Genomic DNA, 26,882 nt, shown 5'->3' on the forward strand with positions numbered 1-26,882 from the left:
ACTGTATTATTATGTTGGGAATGGTGTTGATGATCTAGATCAATAATGATGATGATGTTGGTTTTCACTGCTAATAACTGGTGTACATATTGGTATAAGGGGTGTTGAAAACATTCTTGGAGCAAGGTATTTGTCCATGACACACCAATACCTTTTTATTTCTCAATACACACTCATCACACCATTTGAAAGCCTTTATCCCTGAGCAGGGGTCAGCTTTTTGCGGACTCCAATCATGGTACCCTTTCTTGTGGCAATGTTTTTACGGCCGGATGCCCTTCCAGACACCAACCCTTTAGTCGCCTTCGACCCTACATGGATTTTTACCAGTCTACTGGTGCTCATTTTACCGATCTTTGGAAGGATGAACGGCTGAGTCAACCCCCCTGATGATAACTCAGCGGCCAGTGGGGCTCGAACTCAGGACCCCAAGGATCCCAAGCCACTGCCTTAACCACTAAGCCACACCAGGCTCATTCTCAATACACACTGACAAGCTTAAACATATCGATATATATATATATATATATATATATATATATATATATATATATATATATATATATATATATATATATATATATATATATATGTCGTGTCCAGGGGGTTTTACCCCAACCTGGACGGGTGGCAAAGCTTCTCCCTTGAAGGGTACAACCGAGACTCGGAGATGAATGCGCATGCGTCAATAGGGCGTAATGGTGGAGAGACGATCCACCCAGAAGGAGCACAGCACAGGGCGCTGCACCAGAACAGCACACGGTGACAGTTTCTTAAAAGGAATACCATAAATATATATGGAAAAATTACGGGATTTATTTACTTTATTTTTCAGGCTGCGAATTGAACCCAGGTCCTCTGGCAAATCATACCAGTGCTCTGCCATCTGAGTTATCTGGGTGACCCACCAGCTGAGCAACGCAATACTTCCACATATATTATTTACATATCGACTTCTTCTTTCGGCTGCTCCCGTTAGGGGTCGCCACAGCAGATCATCCATTATGATCCTCATAATGATTTGGCATAGTTTTTACGCCGGATGCCCTTCCTGACGCAACCCTGGTCGCCTCTTCCAACACAGGGATTGGTACACCTCTTATAACCGGGGCATACACCGGGCCCAGTACACTGGTACTCACTTCGCCAACCTCGGAAGGATGACAGGCTGAGTCAACCTCCTGGTGTGTGTTAATTCAAGCGGCCAACGGGGCTTGAACTCAGGACCTTTTGGATCCCAAGCCGCTACCCTAACCACTACGCAAACACCAGGCTTATATTATTTCCATATGTTATGTAGATATATTATATAGCTCAGATGGCAGAGCACTGGTATGGTTTGCCAGAGGACCTTGGTTCAATTCCCGGTCTGGGCCTGTAATTTTGCACATATATTTATGATGGTTCTATCCTGTTCATTTCTCATTATATTATTATGTCCCCCTGTGGTATTTAATTGCGGACATGGATGTGTCCCCCCACATGAGGAAGACCTTCTCGAGAGCAGGCCCTAGCTGCTCCTATGGTTGGCAGCGAGTATCCCGGAAGCAGTGGAGGAAAGAGAGTGGCTCTTGTATTTGTGAAAGAATCACGTTGCTCAGCCAGTGGGTCACCCAGAGAGCTCAGATGGTAGAGCGCTGGTATTGTTTGCCAGAGGACCTTGGTTCAATTCCTGGTCTGGGCCCATAATTTTTCCACATATATTTATGATGGTTTTATCCTGTTCTTTTCTCATTAAAAGAAACACATTTAATGAAAACATATGAGTATTTTCAACGGACAGCAATTCAAAATGTGATGATAATAATAAAGTAAATAAATCCTCCAGTCCAGGCACCTCACACAGACTCAAATACAGACAAAGGGTACACAAAATGAAAAGAAAAACCTTCCTTTTTAACGATTCCTGCACTTTGCTTGGCCCAGAGCTGATCTTTGTGGAATTGTAATTGAGGCGCTTCTCTCGTAGCGGGACGAATGCACGCCAGGCAATCTGTGAGCGGCACTCCACATCAAGGCTCAAAGCCCCAGTGTAACGGCTTCGTGTGTTCCGATCGTCCTCACCGACCCGACCAAAAGCAAAAGGCCAGTGTCTTACTTCACCACGCGAGTCAAATCGCCTCAACATTAATTCAATGGTCATCTCTTCCTCCTCGGCGTGCGCTCAACCTCCGCTCTCGCCTCTCCAAACAATGCACCTCATGCCTTCACTCTGATCATGGCTCTCTCAAAATGCACATCAACTTCTTCTTCCTCTTAAAATGCGCAACCTGCTTTGCTCCCTGATCACGCCTATCTACTCTGTCCTATTTATCCTCTGCCTCTGGGGAGCGGCCCGCTCGCACGAAACCCGGGAAGGTGGGGCCTATCCTGCTCTGCTAGCTTCTGATGTCACACCCATCAATCGTCCTTCGGGGGGCTTGACTTTGCTTGTTGTCAACCTTTGAAGGCGGGACTTTCTGCTCGTTTGTTGTGATTTCAGACGCGTTCCCCACCTTTCTTGCCAATCTTGAAAAACATGGAAAAATCACAGAGGGTTTCACATACTGGGGAACTTATTCTTACTCCCTCGGCAAATTAACACCGCACCACCCCTCGTATGATGACACGTAACACTTAAACTCACAGGTTCCCCACTTACTCACATTGAGATGCCTCCTACACGTCCACTGACCAAGCAACTCTATACAATGCTTTATTCCCCATTAGATTCTTCCATCTACCCCCACAATCATAATTATATAAATATAATTTGATAAGACTTTTTTTCCCCCCTGAGCTAATTATAAATATTTATTTTAACATGAAAACCGTCATTTCATGGACTACTGTCGGTGAGTATGTCATTCCTATAACCTTTGGACACCCCTCCTAGATTTCACGAGATAATAAATTACAAAGTTGATTCACTCTCTAGTGACAAACATGCGCCGGTTAACGAGGACATTATAACAATGTGTTTATTCATACAATTGTTTCGTGAGTGCATTCTGGATCGGAATTTGATTACAAATTTGGCTGGCTTGTTTGCCCTGTGCCAAAGGCAGGGATTTGGGAATCAAACATTTTGCAGTGCCCCTTTCACAGGCAGGGCGTTGCAAGTGCCCTTGCACATAAGTGAAGAAATTTGGAATTGAGCAAGGATACTGGTACACAGTGGCCTACTTTTCTGAAAAACTGGGATCTTTAACATCCACCAGTGAATGCTGGAAAAGGGACACACCCTGCTTAACATCCATCCGATGGATGGTACACTCAATACAATGCCCTATCTGTGAAGACGAGATGGCTCCAAAGGTGAACATGCCAGCTCCGAGCTTGAACCTGGGTTAACAGCATTGTGATGCAAGTGCTTCAGACAGACAGAAGCACATCACATTAAAGTGTCGAAACGGAAAAAATATTTCTGACAAGGGGCAAGCAACCCAAGCAATTTTATGCAAATCTCACCGAAGTGTCTTCCTCCCTCCCGTGGCTTCTGCCTTTTGGGCTGTCCTCATGCTGTATGCACCCTCTTCCATTCCTGCTTATTGTTCCAGTACGTTTTGGCAGTGAGCAGTTCTGTATTCTACGCCATGTTCTATGGGGAGCTAGCCGAAGAGCCCGATGAAATCTCCATTCCAGATGCTGAGCCAGTGGCCTTCCTCGCGATGCTCAAGTGTGTGCTCTATCTCTATCTCTATCTCTATCTCTATCTCTATCTCTATCTCTATCTCTATCTCTATCTCTATCTCTCTGTGTACTGTTTTGAATAATGCATTCTGTAATAATGGCCAAAAATGAGTGGGAGTATTTATTTATTTATTTATTTATTTGTTTTTACAGGATCTAAGGCTTGTTGTGTTGGTCACACACACACGGACACGCATACGAATACACACGTAGCCACTGAGCTTGGGCGAAGTGCCCTCACTTCCCGGGGCACTCTAGGTGCCAGCGACATCACACGATGGCACTGTCTTTCTCACCGCACTCACCATGGCATTTTCTCAAGAGGAATTTCTTCCTTCCCATGGATGCCAATTTGTGGGGATTTCCAGTGCTCTATCCTTTTAAATGCTGAATGTTAAACAAGAACGCAGCACATTCAATTTTAAAAGTCTTTGGTATGACTCGGCAGGGGTTTGAACCATCGACTTCCCAGAATCTGAGAGGACGCTCTCACCACAACACCACCGAGTCTGGTCAAGTATTCGTTATTTATTTATTCGTTTATGCTATGATAATTGCTCTTGTCCATTTGAGTGCAGGATTAAAAAAAAATAAAGTGCTACTTTCATGAATTTGATGCACTTCAAGCATGTCATCAAAGGTTGGGGTTTGTGGGTAAGGGAGTGAGTGAATTGTGTTGAACTTGCCTCAATTAACGAGACTGAGAGTGCTGACACTGCATTTAAGCTTTGCTCCGAGTCAGCTTGACCAAAGAAGTTGTTTATGTGGTGAGTTCGTCAAGTTCCTGTGATATTATAAATTAATCTGTCAAGGTCTAAAACACTTTGGCAAGTGTCCCAAACACGAGCAGTACATTTTGTCTTGGTCGTCATTATATTTACTCAAGTTCCTGAGACAACATGTGAATGGTGAGGTCAACCTTATATCCATGACAATAACTTGACATAAATGGAAGTGGCTGTCGATGGTTGCCAAGATGGATGTATAGCTAGTTTAGCTGTGAGTAATATTTATTTGTTTTTACAAATTTTTTATTTATTTTTATTTTTACAAATACATAATATTTGCAACTCAGCGTATCAGTGTGGGAGTTGTGAAAATAATTGGTTTTTCACCGCTTGAGGGAATTGCATTTCCCTTGGCCTTTCATTAGATATTCTTTCGTCAACTTGTGTCTCTCCATGATTGCAATTGATTAATCTTGCAGAGGGTTTGACTGGAAAATTTTCATGCTCTCCGCATACCGTAATTACCAGCAAAGCACAATAACTGATTCCTTATTAGAGCAAAAAGGTGTTTGGTTGCTGTTTCGTGGATAAATGAGACAAAGCATTTAGCAATTCAGGGCCCTGTCGTCGGGGTATTTCTTCTTCTTCTTCATCTTCATCTTCATCTTCATCATTATCATCACATCGTTTTATGACCATTTCCATGCTTGCATGTATATAAGCCAAATTTCTTGGCTACCCCTTTCACACACTAGGAGTGCTATATTAAAGTTTTTATCTTTGTGTTGACATGGATACACACACACACACACACACACACACACACACACACACACACACACACACACACACACACACACACACACACACATACACATACACATACACATACACATACACATACACATACACATACACATACACATACACACACACACATTGCTAATTGAGGTGTCATTACCCAGTGATTTTGCCCTAGACAATATAGAAATCAAGAAGATGACCAAATGACAATATCTCAAAGATGAAGTCGAAATATTTTGGAAGCTGAAGAGCATAAAAAATTTACCAGTGATAGATAATCAAAGCAGCATGAATGATAAAGAAGAACCTTACGGAGAATCATCCCTGGGACTATTTTTGCTAACAAACTACAGTTCGAAGTTGCCCAGGGCTCGGTGACAATCCTGAAAGCCCTCACAACAAAACGTTGAGAACAAGGAAACTGCACAGTTTGGTCAATTAATTATGATTCCTTACTGAGATTAGAGGGGTGGATACTTCGAGACCTGAAAGAACTGCGTTTCATCATCTGAAACCTGCATATGGAGATAACAACCAACAACCAACACACACACACACACACACACACACACACACACACACACACACACACACACACACACACACACACACACACACACACACACACACACACACACACACACACTACAGTGCCCTCTGTTCTGAGCAAGGCTAATTCTACACAATCATTTGGAAAACGATTTCTCAGTTTAATGCTTGCTTCATTTGGGATGCAATAGCGAAGGTAGAAGCATTATAGCAGGGGCTGATTGTATTATTGATTGCTTGTGGTTATTTTGATCATCGTGAGGTCTTAACTTTTGTTTGAATCGGCGATTAAAATTTTCTACTTTGGCAGTTTCTACCTTTTATTGCTCATGAAAACAACTGTAATTTTTAACATTGCGACATGACAGTCGATCGGTATCTCATATCACGCTTTTCATTTTGAGGTAAGTTGGTTTCGTGAGGATAGAACAGGAAAGAAAAGTAAAAGTTAACAAAAGCCAAGTGTATAAAGAAGGCATTTTAAGAGATTATGAAACAAAACTCGTTGAGGCTGTGTAAGTTTCTCAAGGCACCAAATTTCAATTGTCCTTCGATGTTTTTGTGCAGTATTGCATAGACAGAACCAACAAGAAAATGTATTTAGATTTTAGCAATACAATTTGTGGAATTTGGGAAAGTGTGGGATCCATTGTGATACCTTTTAGACCAGTCAGAGTTCGCAAAAAGAAGGCTACATAAACTTCGAGAGGCATTTTGGGGTAAAAGTTGGGAACAAAGCTTTTCATCCCAATTTGAACATGCTGAATCCAAAGATGCTTGTTATCAAGCTGAATTCTGGGTCTTTCAACCCCTTAATTTCCAATTTTAAATGCAGGCACTAAATTGATTTGACTAATTAAAAATGACAGATGTCATGTTTTCCATCAATCGATTGCAAAGAAAACCACAAATTATAGTTTCATTTATTTATTAATTCTCACATATTAAATGAAGATCGATTGTTTTTAAAGTTTAATTTGATAATTTGCAATATAAGTTTTGCAGAAGAATCGACAGAATAACAATGCAATATCTCCTATTCACAGTCTGTGGTATTCACAGTCTGTGTTGTGGAGAGTAAACACCTCCACCAGGCTGAACAGTTTACATTTTGTTCCCACTGACGTTTTTTTTCCATTTTATCTTGTTTGTTGTCACCTACCCAACTCCTCTACCAAGTTTTATCAAATTCCGTTCACCACTTTTTGAAATATCGTGCTATGTATCGTTTTTGGCCCCATCTCTCAGAAGAGAGCTCGTGAAGAATCGCTTCAAAATTAACATGAAACTCATCCGTGAAGCCCCCAGCAACTACAATTTCTATGTGTGGTGAGGCCTTGGAAGTAATTTGCTCAGACATAAACCGAGACAAGTCAGCTTTATTTTCTGGCAAAGCTAGAAAACTTGACCATGGTTTTGGCAAGGGAACATGATGGCCGTCCACAACACGTATGACAGGTTGAATACTCTTAGTTCTCCTTCACCTTGTGCCCGACTTGATTGAATAATGTATGTATTGATCATCGTCCACATCTATTCTGTTGAAGCCTGTCCCCATATAAATTATCTGCTACATCATCAAACGTCATTGCATTAGCAGGCATTCCTATGCTGACAACTCGTGCTTGACCATCTATTATGAGACAAGATGATTATTCGTGCAGTCGGATAAATTCAGGACAGTCTATGCCTTCATTCGATATCTCTGCAAGCATGCATTTGTTCCCGGAGCTGTAATAGATTAATTTCAGCAAGAGATTGGTACAGGCATCAGTTCATGTTTCAGGATTGCAGCCAAATCAACTGGTCAGCCAGCCTCATAAGCCGGTGATAAGACGCTGCAGTGTGCTTCATTTTTTTTGTTTATACACTGAACGGACCAGGAAGTAACAGCCAAAAACAGGACGCAAAACATGCCTGCATGGAGAAGGAAACTCCAAGGAGGAAAAGTTGGAAAAATTGGATGGGGTTCATGGATCATGGTTTTGGATTGGAGACGATCTGAGATGATGGTGAACAGATGTCTTGAAGACCTGGAGGGAAGAATGAGATTGAAGAGGATGTGGAAGTTGATTCCACAGGCAGGAAAAAGAGGAATAAAAGAGTGAAGCTGAGCAGTAATTATTGATTTTAGTAGTTTCACCAGAAGGGGATTGCTAGCGGACCTTGAGCATCTTGCGGAAATATGGGGGAGGACACATCACAGACAGAGTGGGTGAGGGGGGTGGTGAGGCCAGAGAGGAGACGGTAGAAGACAAAGACCACCTCCCAGCCTGCGGTGAGAGAGTGAGAGATCCAAAGACTCAGCTTCGTTACGGGAGATACCAATGATCCGAAAAGCCTTGGTTTCCATAGCGTGAAGCCAAAAAAGGTATGAGGCGGGAGCACCAGCTCAGAGGGGAGAGTAGTACTCCGTCAGGCTGTGGATGAAGGCTTTGTATGTGGTCAGGAGCTCAGGTGTGCCAACGAAGGACTTTGCATGACGGAGGATACCCAGTCAGCGACTGGCTTTGGCGGCCAGCTCGAAAATGTGGCTTTCACAGGAAAGATCATGGCAGATAGTGAGACCCAAAAGCTTGAATGAAAGGACTTCTTCAAGTGGATTGTTGAGAAAGTAGATGGGGGGGGGGGTTGGGGGGTTCCAGACGGTCCTTTCAGAGAGGCGTTGTGAGAGCGTGAGATTTGTCAGGGTTGATAGACTTGTTCCAAGTGTTGAAGCAGCTTGTGATTTTTATCCAGATCTGCAGAGAGTGAAGAGGATGCTGCTTGCCGATCTGAGGGATAACAAATGGTACGGCAGAGGGTGGAGTCATCAGCAAAGAGGTAAAGAGGATTTTCCAGTGAGTCAGAGAGATCATTGATGAAAACCAGAAAAAGCACAGGGCCCAGAACACTGCCGAGAGGAACTCCAGCCTGGACAGGAAGAGGGGATGAGAGAATTCCATTTAGGGTCACGCGTTGACTGTGACAGGAGATGACGTCTGCGAGCCATGAGTGAGATTGCCTTGGATACCATAGGCAGAGAGTTTGGTGAGCAGGGTGGGATACCAGACTGTATCGAAAGCTCACAATATGTCTCAGGATATTTTTTTGTAGTTTCTGATATGGCTCTGATTTCATGTCTGGCATTGAGTGCCTCCATCCATTGTTGGGAGAGCAGAAGCAGCATATCCAGGGTAGAGTGACCTGGTCTGAAACCAAATTGATGATCCGGAATCAAGCCATTGGAGAAGAGGAAGGACTTGATGTCAGAAGCAATGATGGATTGCATGACCTTGCCGATGATTGGGAGAAGGCTGATTGGTCTGTAGTTGCAGGGATCTGTTTTTGCACCTATTTTTTGAAGAGCGCTAATGTTTGCTGATTTCCATGCAAATGGCAGATGACCTTGAGCAAATGAGAGTGTGAATAGAACAGAGAGAGAGAGACAGACAGACAGACAGACAGACAGACAGACAGACAGACAGACAGCGCAGCAGGTTTTTAGGACATGTGGGCTGATGCCGTCTGCACCAGTTGCAGAATCGGAGTCGACGATTGACAGCAAACTCTACACATTGTCGAGAGAAAAGCACACAGTCCAGGGACGGCTATGTGCGATTGGGTAGGGTGGGTACAAAAAGCGATGGGTTTGGGACACTATTTAGAAGCATACACAAAGTTTAGGCATTCAGCCTTTTCATGTGCAGTGTCAGCTGTGTGGATATTTGAGGTAAGGGAGGGGATACACCAGAAACAACTTAACCAGATGCCACCAGGATTTGGAGGATGGAGACAGGTTTGAGAGTTCAGACTTGAGATTAGAAAGATGTTGTTTCCTAGCTCTTCTGAAGGGTATACGCACACTTGTTCCGAGCTTTCTGGAAGGAACTGAGAAAGCCTTCAGTTGTATTTGCCTTCTATGAGGCGAAGGCAAGTTGTTTCAGAACAACTGCCTTGCCACAAGCTTCAGTGTACCATGGGCGGGAGGAAGGGTATGACAACTGAAAACAAGATGGGATAAATCTGTGCATGAGAGAGAGCAAATTTCTTTGAAATAATTCCCAGAATGAGTTGATGTTAGAGAAAGTAGAAATGGGAGACCAGTCTTCATGTTTGATGGCTGCTTGAACTCCCTGCCAGTTGGCCTGAGTGAAATGCCAGACTTTATGGCGCTGAGGTGGTTCTTTAATAGCCAGAGATGTCCACTTCGACAAGCATATGGTCAGTTGAACTGATTGGAGCAGAGGAAGAACAGCAGATATTTTCAGGGAAATTGGTTAAAACCAAATCCAAAAGAGATGGAGTCCGTTGGTTGAGATCCGGGTCAGAAAGTTGACATATTGTGTCAGTCCCAATGAGTCACAGAAGTCGTTTGCTGAAGTGCCATGGCAGGTGAGAGAGGTACCCACATCCAGCCAACTGGCATGATGACAATTTAAGTCACCACATGTAAGGAAGAGAGATTTGGGATGAGAGGATAGAAGTTGGTCCATGTTTTTGGTGAGCGAGGTGTAAATGGAGTTATTGTTTGGTGGATGGTACAACACACATATAAACATGAGGTGGGAGTGGAGGGTAAGCTGAAGCCAGACGTATTCCTGGGGGAGTGGGAGAGTAAGGGTAGTGAATGGAGAGTGAGGAATAGTTTTTGATGAAGAAAGCAACTCTGCCGCCAGGACGAGGCTTAGGTCTGTCATTCCGGAGGAAGCAGTAACCGTGGAGAGATACCATGGAGTCAGAGATGTCTTGAAGGAGGAAACTTTCTGTTAAGCAGATTATGTCTGGTTTATCAGTTGTAACCTGTATGGAAAGATGTCAGGTTAGAACGAAGGCCCCAGATGTTTGATGTCCACACAGTTAAGAAAGACAGAGGGAGGAGGCTTTGGGTGTAGCGGAGGGGAGGGGAGGGGAGGGTGAGAGGTAGGGAGAGTTGTTGATAATGTGTGGGGGATTGCACAAGAGCCAGGGTAGAGGGCCGGATTAGGAGGAGGAAGACCAAAGGCTCGCTGGTGATGGGATGAGGCACAGTGGGGAGTAATAAGAGAGGTGGCCGAAGGAAGTCGAAGATTGGAAGAGGTGGAGGAATGACTTGGAAGAGAGGGCAGGTTGAAGGAGGCGGCTTTGTGGATGTGAGGGGGGGGCAACGTTGAGAAGTGGGTTGAGGGTGGAGATTTGAGGGTGAAGAGAGAGAGGGGAGAGTTGAGAGAGAAGGGTGGGGGGAGGAAGTTTTTGAGAAAGGTGAGAGGGAAGCTTGGAGGGTTAAGAGAGTGAAGGTTGCTTGGAGGGGGAAGAGAGTGAAGGCTGCTTTCAGAGGGAGGGGAGATGATGAGATCAGGCATGGTCATGGGGCAGGAGAGTGAGGGATAGGGGAAGGATGAGACTTGGTTGTGGTATGGTGAGGTAGGGAGTGGGCAGGGGGAGAGACAAGATTTGAGGGGTTGGGAAGAGGGGGAGGTGTGATGAGAGGGAGAAAAGAGCATGTTTGAGATGTTGATGAGTGTTCTGATTGAGAGAGTGAGACGTTTGTGTAAGAGCGGTGTGCGGGAAAGATTGTGTGTGTGGGGTACAGGGGAAGATTTGAGTGAGTGTGTGGGATATGGGTGAGGGCGTGTGTGTGTGTGTGTGTGTGTGTGTGTGTGTGTGTGTGTGTGTGTGTGTGTGTGTGTGTGTGTGTGTGTGTGTGTGTGTGTGTGTGTGGTGTGATGGATGGTTTGACTGTTTGTTGTGTGGGGGAAGGTTTTAGAGTGTAAGGTGAGGAGAAAGCATCCAGAGGTTGGGGTGAGGAGGAATGCAGAAAGGGGTGGTCATGAAGCTTATAGGGGGTCGGGTGGGGTTGGTTGCTTTTCCCGATTCCATTTTCCCAATTTTGACAGATGGAGATAAAGATCATGTGATGGGGGATTAGAACGCTTGTTACACACACGGAGTAATGCTGCACTGTCTGAGCAGAGTGAGGGGAGCAGGTGTTGGTTGGGGAGGTTTGTGGACGAGGTGCAGAGTCGACAAAAACCTCAGAAAAGCAATCTTTTTTTGAAGAGGAAGAAGAGACCTATATCATGATGGATAATAAGAACGTGCAGCATTTATGAAGGAGAAACAAGGGTTGAAATGCATTGTTAGTTTTTTTTTTTTCAAAAGAAGTGTTTATATTTAATGTCGATTCTGTTTGGAGAGAAAGGGTGGGGTGGATGGATGTAGAACCAGTAGCAGAAGGAAATTCAATCGAGATAAGAATCATAATGGGGTGAAATAAAATATGAAGTTTTGTTTATTTGTTCAGATTTTGTTTTTTTTAACGAGGAAAAGAAATCAGAAATAGGATATAATAGGACAATGTTGAGTAAATAGAAGCGGAGTAGCCGGGAATACATCCAGGACTGATTTGCTGAAACAAACTTTCTATCCGAGGAAAGTCTTGAAAAAGGCCGTTAAGGCCTTGACATTATGAAATGGAAAGCACAAAACAACAAACGAATTATCATGAAATACTGCAATGGTACGAACCAGCAACAGTTGATGAATGACACACAAAACAGGAGGAATCCTGTTTGGAAAACTCAGCTCTGGTGAGGTGGAAACGAGCAGCTGCAGATTTAAACATGCACACGGAAAGTCCCCGGACTGGAAGTGAGCTTTCGAGATTTTCTGTTTGTACTTTTTTACTTCAACTCTTTTTCACAACACAACATAAAGTTTAGAAGGTTGGAGTATTATTCCTTCGTCGTGGATGATGGAATGGTACTTTATTATTGTCTTCATTGATTGATATTATTGATTTTATTGAATTGATATTATTGTCTTCACTCAAAACTAGTCGCTCATTCACAAAGTTTTCCAGTTGTTTCTTCCCAAGGTCTTTGGCATTTAGTAATGAGTTTTCAATAGCTTGTGTTGCTCAGTCTTTCGTCACAATGTTCTGTCGTGTTTGTGACTTTGAATGGAAAGAAAACGTTCAAGTTGTTGCTATTCCGATAGTATTGTTCTTTGCCATACTCTTAATAGGAAATAGACAGGGGTTTCCACATTTTTTTTTTATTACGTTCTCCATTGAGTACCAACAGAAATTGTTTGGTACTCACGGAAATTTTTTTTGTCAGGTTTGAGCATGCTCGTCTGCTTTCCCAAATGCCACTCCAATTTTTAAAGTGCCTCTCAGCTTTGTATGCATCTTACTCCTCTGTAAGCGCTCTCTCAGAACATCTGCTCCAGACGAAACACTCGCAAGCCGCTCTTTTATTTATTTATTTTTCCTTCCAGATGCTCCTGAACCTCCTCTTCTTCCTCTTCGCTTGCATGTTCTCCTTAGATCTACATATATATATATATATATATATATATATATATATATATATATATATATATATATTTCTTATAAGTTACAAGTTATAATATAACTTATAATGTTATAACTTATACTCAATTTTGGCCACTTAAATTTTGAAATCACAGTATATCAGAATTATCATGGAAGAATCTGACCTGCACTAGCTGAGAAAACATTCCGTCAAACTCAAAAGCCTCGATTGTGCAAGTATGCTTTTGAGCTTTCTGAGCATCTCTGAAGGACGCATTTAGTTTCTTGTTTTTTTTTTTACCGCGCATGAGCACCTGCATACCAGTTATGTAAACCCCTGGTGAGAGACCTGAATTGTTATTGATAAATAATTAGGAAAATTTGTGCTATCAACATAATTTCCATTTACCAAAATCCTATATGGAGCCTCTTACTAGTGTCAAGAGTTCTTAATAAAATGTTCTCTATGAGGAGTCCCTTGTATGTTTGAAGTTTCGCATCGATTGGATAAGTGGTTACATAACCAGAGAGTTGGTGTCAAAGCCACCCAATGCTCGCCTGTTTATACATTTATCGTTTTTAAAAGACTAGTCTAATAATACTTTTTATAAAGCATTGCAGTGAAGTCTGATCCAAATAATTTTAAAGCAATATATGTATTTGTATATTGTAATCAGTAAAAAAAATAGTGTGGTAGATAAAAACATTACAAAGGAAATAACTTGCACCAAAAACTTTAACATTTTCATGCTCACGCTCACGCCGGGGATATTGCTATAGCTCTCTGTTTTTCAAACAGGCGAGCTAAAAATAATTAAAGCGAAAATATTTGGACGTGGACATACTATACAGAGTCTTGCGTTACGATAATCTCGCAATCCCTCCGGGGTGAAACTGATAAATGAAACCTTGAGAAATGAACTATAACGTGTGCTTTCCCTTTCAGTTAATTTATGAAAAACATGATATTGACATAATTATCCTCATGCTATCTCCTCCGAAACGGTTGTGCAGAAATTCACCCAATTTAGCAGTTATGATCATTACATGGCAAGAAAGTGTAAGAGCAGTATCATTTTTAGCCTTGCCTTGTGATCAAAATGGGGGAATTTTTTTTTTAAACTCAAAATTTGATATTGAGTCATTCCTGGTGGTCATTCCTTTTTGCCATCTTTCAACCTTGCTTTTGGTGGGAAGCATGTGGATTTGCAATGGTGCGCCATCAACTTCTCTCCAGTGATTTTTTTGTGATAGCCACCCGGATGTTTGGGTCACCGTTCCATTTCTTGAAGGGTGCCTGGTTATTTAAAGTTTTGACCCTCCATAATCGTCAAGACAAGGAAGGCAATGCATCATTTCTTGGATTAGATGCACGTATGTATTCTAACAAGGAAAACACACATGAAGGGCATTCAACAGTTTACTTGATCTCTCCTTGTACCACATGACTTGATTATAATTTTTACCATTTCACAAAAAGCATACACCCATCACCAAATATACTGAGCAAATAAAATTTGACACTTTTTTTTTCACTTTTACTATTGTTTGTATGTCTTGAAGTTCCTTGTGCTATTCAGATATTAAAAAAAGTTTTGCCTGTTTTAACTTTGCTTCAGCTTCTTCTATGGGCTGTCTCTTTATCATCCATTATGACAAATGGGTGAGGGTTGGGGGAGGGAGGGGAGGTGCTGTAGTATGTGCACTCGCCTCTGAACTCTTTCACCTGGATTTGAATTTCAAACCAACGATAAACTGTCATCCTGGTATTTTGCAGGGAGGTTGATTCATGAAAGTGGGCCTCGTCCCTCAGATATATGTGATACTGGGGGACCTGTATGCCTGCATTAGCAAGTTGATGTTGATGATCTCACGGTGTCCTTTGCGAAGAGTAGGCGAGCTATCGCCGACACCCTGACCAAATTACAAATACCTGCTCTAACCTACATGGGACATTGCATCAGTGACACAGCTGTACTCCATAGCAAATGATGCACCTGCAGCCATGTGCTGAATATGAAAGAAGGGAAGGACAGATGAGCTATAAAACAGCCACATTTATTTTATTGAGCTACCAATGCACTGCATCTGCTAGGTTACGATTATCAAATCACTTTTTAAATCCTAATGATGTAACTGTTTCTATTTTCTTATCCAGGTACATCTACTGTGATGAGGTGGAACTGGAGCCAGATTCAGTGCTTGCAACCCTCTATGTAGCCAAGAAATATCTAGTGGGACACCTTGCACGTTCCTGTGTGGCGTACCTTGAGACTGGTCTGTCCGCTCGTAATGCCTGTGTGCTGCTAGCTCAGAGTCGCCTCTTTCAAGAACCAGGACTTGAGCAGCGCTGCTGGGAGGTCATTGATGCACAGGTTAGTAGCTCTTTAAGTGATTCGTCAATATTTAAAAAGAGAGTTAAGTTTAACTTTTTTTAAGGTCGTACGAATGTGGACCTTTGGGAACTTTGTTTGCCCATTATGGTTCTTTACACTGACACAAACATTCATGGAGTTTGGCTCATCCGGAGTTTAAAATGTTACAAATAGGTTAACATCATGTAGTTTTTTTTATAAATGGATTTGAAACATTTACCATTTGGATACAATTTATTATGAACCTGTAAAATGTTGAGGTTATCTGAAAAGATCATCAACGCATTAGACCTCATGCAGACTGAATGTGTGAGAAACTAAAAGTTGGTTTTCAAACAGCCTGATTTGTAGCTGTATATTTCATTTAGCAATCATTCTCGTTGCCCTTTGTGATTCTTCTAAATGTTGACCAAACTGCTGTTTAAATTTGGTGTGATTGAGATATGTCGTGGCTCATCATCAATTGACTGCAGTGAGACGTCACCGTTCACCATGCTTTATTTAAGTGGCTTGATGTAAATCTTGCATGTACATTAAGGTGTTCTTCCTGCAGCAACAGTTTGCACAAACTTACTCAATGGTATCTTTTAAGTTTGACCGACATTCATATGTTCACTTTATTATGTCCAATATATGATTGTCATTGCCTTCTCCCAGATGGGTTTTCAAGGGGTAACATGCCTTGCCTAGTGGTTCATCTTCTTTGATGTAAGGCAATCCAAAATGTAGCCCTTATTTATGTGACTTTGGTCGAATCTCATGGGGATCCAAACACCCAGTGAACAGTCATGTTTCTTGATGCTTTTTAATTTGTTATTGCAGTATACATGTTCTTGTTAGCCCATCTGCCCATGCATGCAAGGGAGATGCCCATTGCATCCAGTACAAGATTGCAGCAGGGGCGTTCGTATGGTAGTACGTGTTGATCCCCGACAACTAAATTTCCCAATAAGCAGGTCACATTCTGAAGTCCTGCTGACAAGATGGACAAAGCTGGCTTTGGCAGACATATTTGGCAAAGTTGGTGGCTGGCAAACACAGGCCAGCAAGGAAGGTGATGACTGATGACAGTATGGCCAGCAGGTAATGGTGATAATGAGCAGGTCGATGGTAATTCAGCAGGTAGATGGTAGTGGGCTGGAAGATGGATGGTGATCGGCCAGCACGTGGGGGATGCAGGTATGGACCGGCAAGCAGGCAAGATAGCCGGCTTCACCCTAAACTAATCTCCCTCCTGATCTATCGATTCTCGCACCTACAGAGGGGAGAACAAGTATTTGATACACTGCCGATTTTTGCAGGTTTTCCTACTTACAAAGCACGTAGAGGTCTGTAATTTTTATCATAGGTACACTTCAACTGTGAAAGAAGGAACCTAAAACAAAAATCCTGAAAATCACATTGTATGATTTATAAATAATTAATTTGCATTTTATTGCATGAAATAAGTATTTGATCACCTACCAACCAGTAAGAATTCCGGCTCTCACAGACCTGTAAGTTTTGTCTTTAAGAAGCCCTCCCATTCTCCACTCATTACCTGTATTAACTGCATCTGTTTGAACTCGTTATCTGCATAAAAGACAGCTGTCCACGCTCAATCAATTAGACTCCAACCTCTCCACAATGGGCAAGACCAGAGAGCTGTCGAAGGACATCAGGGACAAAACTGTAGACTTGCACAAGGCTGGGATGGGCTACAGGACAATAGGCAAGCAGCTTGGTGAGAAGGCAACAACTGTTGGCGCAATTATTAGAAAATGGAAGAAGTTCAAGATAACAGTCAATCTCCCTCGGTCTGGGGCTCCATGCCGTATCTCACCTCGTGGAGCCTCAATGATCATGAGAAAGGTGAGGGATCAGCCCAGAACTACATGGCAGGACCTGGTCAATGACCTGAAGAGAGCTGGGACCACAGTATCAAAGAAAACCATAATTAACACACTACGCCGTCATGGATTAAAATCCTGCAGCGCACGCAATGTCCCTCTGCTCAAGCCAGCACATGTCCAGTCCCGTCTGAAGTTTGCCAATGACCATCTGGATGATCCAGAGGAAGAATGGGAGAAGGTCATGTGTTCTGATGAGACCAACACAGAGCTTTTTGGTTTAAACTCCACTCGCCGTGTTTGGAGGAAGAAGAAGGATGAGTACAACCCCAAGAACACCATCCCAACCGTGAAGCATGGAGGTGGAAACATCATTCTTTGGGGATGCTTTTCTGCAAAGGGGACAGGACGACTGCACCGTATTGAGGGGAGGATGGATGGGGCCATGTATTGCGAGATCTTGGCCAACAACCTCCTTCCCTCAACAAGAGCATTGAAGATGGGGTGTGGCTGGGTCTTCCAGCATGACAACGACCCGAAATACACAGCCAGGGCAACTAAGGAGTCGCTCCGTAAGAAGCATCTCAAGGTCCTGGAGTGGCCAAGCCACTCTCCAGACCTGAACCCAATAGAAAACCATCCATCCCAAATCACGTTGGTGCAATAGAAGGAAAGGTATTCTGCTCTAAAAGTCAGCCAATTATAATCCAAATTCATTCAATGTGAACTTTTCTAATCTCCAATTCTCTTTTCATGACAATTTACAACAGTCTTCTAAATCCCTCTTATACTATGTGTCTTTCCCGTCAGCTGCCTATTTCTGTCTCTGCTTTCTATTTTTCCCTGGCCACCGTGGGAACCCCACGGAGACCCTCGGCCGCTGAGGCCGCATCCACTTGTAAAGTGGGACCTCTGCGGGGCCCACCAGGGACCTCTTTCTATCCAGATTGGTGCCCCCACTTTTACACCAATAAATTTACCTGTCAGTGTCCGGTGTTCCATTTCCATTGGGCTCATGGGGGATACTTCTCAAACCCCAATTTGGCTTTGGCCCTCTCCTTTTTTGTCAACATTATGGGCCATTCTGTGCACACATCTATGCCGTCTTCCTTTTAAATTCCGGGTTTTCCAAAAGACCCGGAGGGAACATGACCATTCTTCCCTAACTATCCTCCCGGGGCCTGCACTCGTGCATGCTCCATCATGCCGCACACTCGGTTTACCTCTCAGCTCAACCCGAAACAGAGCCGTTCCCACTAACTCTGTGGCGAGCTACCCAAATCTACCTCTAACCAGTCTATCTCTAATGGTGGTGGCTCCCCTGTTTAACTTCCTCTTCCTTATTTATTGTACATTCTACCATTCACACGCACTGTTCTCGCACTCAAAATTATGCACTCTCGCTCACTTTCAACCTCACGCCGGTATGCATGGGCAGCGCGGCATCTACCTCCCTCACTGGAAGGTTAACAGGCACCAATGTGCACTCTTCGCATACCGGCGGTTTGGTGTCGGCCATGCACACCCGTGCCACGGTGTCAGGTTCTGTCATGGCACATGTTCCGTCATGGCAATACAATTAATCATGGCACAGGCAGCTTGTGTGCGCGATCCATCCCATACCGCACGGCACTCAGACACATATATCTCCCCAGGAAGAGTCCTCGTCCAGGCCTCTGGTACGTGCACTCGCTACCCATTCGCTCCGTTATCCTTTGTGTCCACGTCCCTGGTGGTGGCACCCACCGGCTCCACCCGACAACCGTGCTCCTCATTCGGCTTTCCCAGCATGGACTCGCTCACTTGTAGGGTCACGGCCAATCTCCTCGCTATCTCTTCATTCTGTTATAGTTCTGTTTCTGTTTTATTTTTCTCTGTCTCCCCGTATTCTGCATTTTATCTCCACCACCGAAAGTTTTATATGACCTCCTATCGAGGTTTGGCACCAATTACCAATGGCTATTGACTCACTCATGCCATGGTTATAAATGCCAACTCGAAAGCATCCGAAAATGCAAAGACCATCTGGGTCATTCCACAGAAACATGGACACTACTTCAAAAAATACAATTCATCATGACTGGTATTTTCCATTGACCTGATTGGTAGTACCCTCAAGTTTTATGACATGATGTTTTTGTTATAATAATTTGGCTGAAATAAAAATACTGAGCACTTTTGAATCATGGGTAGTCAATGGCCAAAATCTCTGGTAACATGAACAAGTTTGCAAGGTAAGTCTCTGACATTACTTTGCATCAAACATGATAATTCATGCATTGCATCTTGTAGTGTTGTTCCTGAGCTACACAGTGAAGCAATTCATTTTGTAGTACAACTCTTTATCTGTGCACTTGATGGCATAGATTGCATGACTGCTGGTACATGTAGCGTCAGTTACCAGAATTGTCAACTTTTCTATTTGTTCTCAAAACCATTTTGGGCTGAACCTTTCCGTTCAACATTCTTATCAGTGAGCCTGATACAATAGTAACATGAAATGTAAATTAGCTTTAATTGCAAAGCAGTATTAAGTATCTTAAAAGGATAATGTGAGTTTCCAAGTAACGTGAATTACTGGTATCACTGAGTTGTGAGTGGCTGGACACTAGATGGCACCGTTGTATATCTTCCAAGAATGCAATTGCATATATCCTCTCCTGTTTCTGTCTGGAGAGAGAGAGAGAGAGAGAGAGAGAGAGAGAGAGAGAGAGAGAGAGAGAGAGAGAGAGAGAGAGAGAGAGAGAGAGAGAGAGAGAGAGAGAGAGAGAGAGAGAGAAAGAGAAAGAGAAAGAGAAAGAGAAAGAGAAAGAGAAAGAGAAAGAGAAAGATATATTTATATATATTGGACTGTTTTTTTTTTTTTCACTCCATTTACATCATTGATTGGAAAGTTGAAGGTACGCTGGCACCCATCTTCAACAGGATGCCGTTGTCTAATGTTGAAAAGTAGCGTAGTTACAGACAAAAATGGTGGCTGGAAGGAAGTATGAAGAGCACAAACAAAGACACTGTGAGAATGCCAGAAAAAAATTGTAAAAAACAGAGACATCTTATGGAGAAACTACCAAGTTCTGTCAAGAAGCAGAAAGAGAAAGATGTGAGAGAAAAAGTTAAACATGTGATGAAATGCCGATGGGTCAAGAGGGAATTAACCAAAGAGAAACGATGTCCTGGATCATTCAGCAGTGCTGTGGCATTGGCAAAAGCGATGGCCCGATTGCGGCGAGGACTTTCTAGCACCCCAAGTCATTTTAAAGCTGTTTATCGCATATTGTACATGGTGGAATGCAAGGAACATCAAGATTGTAATCACCAGCCACAAAAACGACCATATTCTGGTGCTATGAGTGATGAAACTGTCAAGCTTGTGGAACAGTTTTTTTCAACATGATGATATCAGTTGCCAAGTACCAGGTAAAAAAGATGCTGTGACGATTCACCAGAAGGATGATACAAAGCTGCATGAGGATGATGACACCATTGTCAAGATACAAATCCGATATCTGACCTCATCTTTGTCCGAGACCCGTGGATCCTGCTGTGAGGTCAGGTCAGGTATGGGAGCATGCGCCAGAGTAGCGCGTCACTGCACCACGGTACTACAGGGGCCTCTGTCTGGCCATTCCCCAGGCAAATGCCTGGACCATCCCCATCTCCCTGAGAAGCTGATCAACCTGCTGCAACCATGAGGCACATGGTCGGCCCATTGGCCTCCTCCACTCACGAGGCTCCTTTGCTGAGAGAATCTGGTGAGCGGGATCAGCGCCAGGAAAACGAGCCACATGGTCATACAGCCGCAGCTGACACTCACGGACGATGCCGGTAACAAATCTCATTTGAGTCTCTCTCAGCAACCGGTCGTTGGACACAAAGTCCGACGAGCGATCGCGAAGAATTCTCCGAAGAGACATGGGACCAAAGAAATTAATTCTCTGTCTCAGATCCCTGGTCAGAGTCCAAGTCTCACATCTGTAGAAAAAGACTGGAAGCACCAAGGTCATGAAAACTCGGACTTTCGCCATCCTGCACAGGTGCCAACAGCACCACATCCCATGATCCAGTGAATTAATTACTCCACAGGCCCTACCCAGACATCTATTGACCTCTTGCTCACAGCCAGCAGGGACATGAATATCACTGCCAAGGTCAGCGAATCTCTCCGAGACCTCACTAACTTCACCACAAGCAGGTACAGATAAAATAGTAGCGTCCAAGATGTCATTTAAAGTCTGGATCTTAGTTTTGACCCAGGAACCTGTAATCCCAGCGGCTCTGTCTCCTCATTCAGCACCCCGAGGGCCCACAAAAGGATATCCAGAGTCTCCGCAAAGATGACTGCATCGTCTGTGAGATTGAGGTCAGAGATCATGACTTTTCCAAACGATGCACTGCAGCTTGATCTGTCTGACATCCTCCCCAGAATCCAGTCCATACAAGTGCTGAAAAGTGTGGGGGTCAGTACACACCCCTGACAAACTCCAGTAACAACTGGAAACAAGTCAGGGATTGTATCACCACATCTCACAGCACACTCAGTACCACAGTATAGTTCAGACACATGATTGATCTTTTTTGGTGGCAGCCCACGAAGACCAAGAATCCTCCAGAGAACATCCCGATTCACTGAATTTAATGCTTTGCAGAGATCAACATTGGCTGCAATCAGCCTCTGCAGAACCTCTCGTCTGTGTTCGGTGAGGATCCGAAGAGCAAGGATACGGTCAATCTTTGACCTCTTTGGTGTAAAGCCTAACTGCTCTGGGTGCTGTTCCTGAAACAGATGGTGGCAAACCCTTTCAAGAATTATCCGAGCAAAGACCTTGCCCAGCACTGAGAGCAGCGTCACCCCTCAGTAGTTGTCGTCGTGGTGATCACCCTTTCCTTTTCAGAGGGACAACAAGGTCATTCTTCCAGTCAGTTGAGATGATGCCTGTGTTCCAGGCAGTGCACATAACTGCATGCAATGACATGAGTACAGCATTTCCGCCAGCCTTGAGAAGTTCAGCGTGGATGCCACAGATCCCAGGAGCTTCACCCCATTTCAACCGGTTAACCACAGCCTGTTTCCACAAACGAAGGTGGATCACAAATGATTGGATGGAAAGCAATAGCGATAGTAAAACCCTGACATCCAACTCAACAGCAGGTGGGTCAGCCTGATACAGCCACTCAAAGTAACAGGCCCAGCGGGCCTTCACTGCAGACTGCTCTCTATAGAGCTCACCACTCTCCACCCTAACTCTAACACCGAGGGATGGGCTTGAAGGAACGCAATGCGTGATTTCCCTGAAAAGGGGCTGTCACAACTTGATGTTTTAGCCAGTGTATGCCGACGTATGAAAAATTTGGCGAATACACTGGCACACGTCGAATACGTTATGGGTAAGTTTTGTATACGTTAATACACACTGAAGCACGCTGGCATACGTCATAGTACGCCGAGCTCGTCGACAAATTTTGGGCATGCTCAAAATTTGTCGACGTATGCCAGCGTATGACTCACACGTTCCGCATACGCTGGACATAAGTTGTAGGCATGTTATGCGATCGTTGATACACGTCGACACACGTTACTTGTAAGTTACTCATAAGTCGAAATACGTCGAGGTTATGTTTAGCGTACCCGAAACTTATTTCTAACCTATGAGTAACGTGCTTTGAACCTATGTGCAACGTGCTTTGAACCTATGAGTAACGTGTCTCCAACGCATATTGATGTATGTAGACGTATTTGATGTCTTCCGGACGACCACAGAACTTACTGAACATGTTTCTAACTTACAGCTACCGTATCATGGTGTATTGGCAGCGTTTAGGGGAATTGGTATAAAAAAAATTTTCTTGTTACTTTGTAATACGTTTGTATTGACTATACATTATATTATTATACCTAACTTTCTATATAAAAATTAACAGCAGTTTTGTTTTTATTTATGATCAAAGGTAATGACCACACTTATAACATCTATCTATAATTCCAACAATGTGTGTGTGTGTGTGTGTGCGACTGCCGTCTCTCGACAACCGCCGGTCCGATCTGATTGAAACTTGCCAGGAATATTGCCGGGGACCCACGGATGTGCCTTTTCAAGGTTTGATATTAATCGGACAAGTGGTTCCCAAGTTACGGCCATTTTATTGCTTTTTTCAGTGTTGGAAAGGTGTATATATCGCAGCTGAAGTGTCGTTCCACCTTATCATGCCATTTTTCCCCAAAGATATCTCAGAATAATGATAACAGCATATTAATAATAATAATAATAATAGCACAATAATTGGCAGTAATAAAAAGAATAACGTGATACAATGACCAATGTCTGTCAACCAATAATGACCAATAACGTCTGTCAACCAATGACAGGACACGGTGCTATGACGTCACGAATGACGTCACAATTAATGTTAATTTATTTATTTATTTTTTGTTTGCACGATTGACGTCACAATTCTTCTTCTTCTTCGTTTGATATGACGTCACAATCGACGCTGGGGACCTGAGTATGTGCCTTTTCAAGGTTTGATATCGTTCTTCATCCGTTTCAGCTGCTTCCCAAGTGTTTCCCAAGGTTTGAATTTTCCCAAGGGAAAGAGATGTTTCCCAAGGGTTTGAAAGCTGTTTTTTCCCAAGGTTTGAATTAATTGTTGTGCTTGGTAGACATTTGTGAATACATTTACAGAGAGAGGGGCGAGAGAGGAGGGGGGAGAGAGGGGAGAGAGAGGGGGTGAGAGAGAGGGGGCATCACAATTCAAGAGAGGGGGAGAGAGGAGGGAGCGAGAGAGGGGGGTGAGAGTGGGGGAGAGAGGAGGGGGTGAGAGTGGGGGCAAGGGAGAGGAGGGGGAGAGGCGAGAGAGGAGGGGGAGAGAGGAGGGGCAAGACTAGGGGGGTAGAGAGGGGGGGTGAGAGAGGGGCGTCAATTCTTCTTCTTCGTTTGATATGACGTCACAATTGACGCTGGGGACCTGAGTATGTTTCCCAAGTTATGGCCATTTATGATACGGTTGGTCCGATCTAATTGAAAAAATGCCCCAATCCAGTCGTCATTTACGAGAGCGAAGGAACGAAGCTGCACATACTGGCACGCACCTACGGGCATGCACCTACGGGCACGCACCTACGGGCCCGCACGAGTAAAGATAATAAAGATAAACACAAAATATTATTAACCTGTTCGCTGCCAAGGGAAGTAACTAATGTCAAGACACTTCGATGTCTAGTGCGGTTATGATTTGAATCGTCAAGCGGCAGCCTTTTAATAGACTACGCCATGTGATCGTCGGCGATACTCTGCCGCGCTATGCATAAGTTAGACTATTGTTGGCATAAGTTGTGAATGCCGACAACACGCGAAGCATTCGTTGGTATAAGTTATCGAAACCTTATGTGTACGTTACAAATACGTTATGCATACGTCCAACACGTTGTTATATGCCCAAAACTGAAAAAAACATCAATAGTTCAGTGTCCACCAGCGTTTGAGATAAATTTTGATACGTTGCCATACGCTGGCTAAATCGTCATGGTGTGACAGGGGCTTAAGCAAGATGAGAATCACTTGACCACAGGTGATGCTCTACCCCTCACATATTCCTCGCACATCGGCCTCCTTGTCCACCCTCGGCGCACGTACAGTTGTATGCCTCAACTCCCTGAACAGATCAGCTCTGCTATTCAGCCTGGCCCTGTGACTCTGGTCAATGGTATCCAGTGTCTCTTGAGAGACAAAATTCTTCTTCACCCCACGGTGAGTTCCAAAACATCCACTGGTAACATCAAGGATGGTGGTCTTGAAGGCGCTCCACAACTCTTCAGGATTTCCCAAAGCACCCAGACCCCTCACATCCCGCTCAGCCTGTTCGCAAACTCCTCAGCTACCCTCTCATCCTTGAGCTTGCCAACATCCAGCCTCGGCTGGGATGGTACCATTCTCCTGGAATTGAGCTGCAACAAGCCTGTGGTCGGTATTGAGGAACTGACCACTCCGATAGACCCTGCAGTTGTGGATCATCCTCAATTGACCATCAATGAGCACATGGTCAATCTCCTTTGCCACACCACCAGTGTTGGAATACCAAGTCCAGTGATAAGCTTGTGGGCGCTGAAACCATGAACCAGCCACCCAAATTCCACGACTTCTTGCAAAGTCAAGGAACTTAGTACTGTTCTGATCCACAGTTCCAGAACCATGGGGACCAACACGTCTCTCATAACCATCCCTATCAGTGCCAGTCGGTGCATTGAAATCCCCCAAGACAAGGAGAGTATCTCACCTGAGGCACTGATCAACCACAGACTCGAGCATGGCGTTGAATGCGTCCTTCACGGTGAGATCACTCACCTCAGTCGGAGTATTTTCAGAGACCAGGGAAACGACACCCAACGAGTGATGAATCCTTCATGTCATAATATGCTTGTTGACCAATGTTACCTCAATTATCATTGGAGTCAGCTTTTTGGACACAGCTACAGCAACTCCTTGGACATGGTAACCATCAGAGCGACCAGACCAATAGTAGGTGTAATCACCCGCCATTATTTCGCCGCAATCCGGTCTCCAAACCTCAGAGAGAGCTGTAATACAGATATTCAAACGCTTGAGCGCAGATGATAACAGAGACAGGTGATCATCCTCTCTTCGGGAGAGGACATTCCAGGCACCCACCTAAATGGACCGCCGCAGTTTAACCCAAGGAGACCGCCGTCTGGTGGACAACACCTCAGCATCACTCCACCATACCACCGCAATCTGTCCCAGGATGTTTACCCCATGCTTTTCCTCCTATCATCAAGGAATGGGGGTTCTGAAGGCTTTGCCCCAATCACATCATCCATTGAGCTGCCCTGTGAAGGGCAGCAGTGCAGGAGGTGCTCCCACGGAGTGGGTTTTCAGTTTTCTGATGATGGTGAGAGGATGAAGATAGGAAACTAATGGTAAGAGCATGATCAAAGTGGTGAAAGATTGTCCAACTTCAGATCTGGTAGATTACATTAGCAGCTTGATCCCCCACTTTCTTGAGCATTATTTTGTGAAATGGGAGCAAGCAGCCGCATATAATGAGGAGCGAGAATTAGCTGCCTCAGATGCACATCATCCTGAGAAAGCACCTCTTTAAGTGGACTTCCTCAGAAAATTATACTTGTCTCGCTGCATTGTGGCACTGGAGCTCTTTATTCTAGTGTCGGCATATGACAATTTGATCCACTCCAAGGACACACTATTTGATCAAGGTGGTGCACATATGGTCTGACGGTTCAAGTTCTCAATTTACGAACAAGTTTGTGGCAGCATCCATTGCTTCTCTTGAGAAAAGACATGACTCATTTTGCATGGAACTATTTCGCAACACCGCATGGCAAAGGGCCAATTGACGGAATTTATGGATCTGTAAATCAGCACGTATGGAGTCAAGTCCGAAAGTGGAAATAAAACGTCCACCATGTAAGGGTGATGGATGGTAAATCCACCGGTGTTCTCTTGAGTCGAGATGACAATGGTACATCATCTTTTCATGAAACTACTGGAGCACACAAAAATGTATACCCTCCACTGACGAAACAACCATCCAAGTTGGCGATTGGTATTTAGTGGAATACAGCAGACTATTGCTTCCTGGGAAAGTGGTACACCTTAGAGAAGATGATTACCAG

At 43.9% G+C, this 26,882-nt stretch overlaps 1 protein-coding gene across 4 annotated transcripts in view; it reads left to right on the forward strand.

The window, feature by feature from the left end:
• LOC147019903 (BTB/POZ domain-containing protein 3-like) overlaps positions 1–26,882 on the forward strand; it is a 111,157-nt gene that overhangs the window by 66,376 nt on the left and 17,899 nt on the right. For all 4 annotated transcript variants that reach the window (XM_085894738.1, XM_085894737.1, XM_085894739.1 and 1 more), the window contains 2 exons: positions 3,540–3,658; positions 15,188–15,404. In XM_085894738.1, the coding sequence (XP_085750864.1) occupies positions 3,540–3,658; positions 15,188–15,404 (336 nt within the window). The remainder of the gene's footprint in view (positions 1–3,539; positions 3,659–15,187; positions 15,405–26,882) is intronic.

Source organism: Eptatretus burgeri, chromosome 9 (genome assembly GCF_056783735.1).
Source record: "Eptatretus burgeri isolate ZD-2024b chromosome 9, Ebu_testis_v1, whole genome shotgun sequence".
Classification (NCBI taxonomy): Eukaryota; Metazoa; Chordata; class Myxini; order Myxiniformes; family Myxinidae; genus Eptatretus; species Eptatretus burgeri.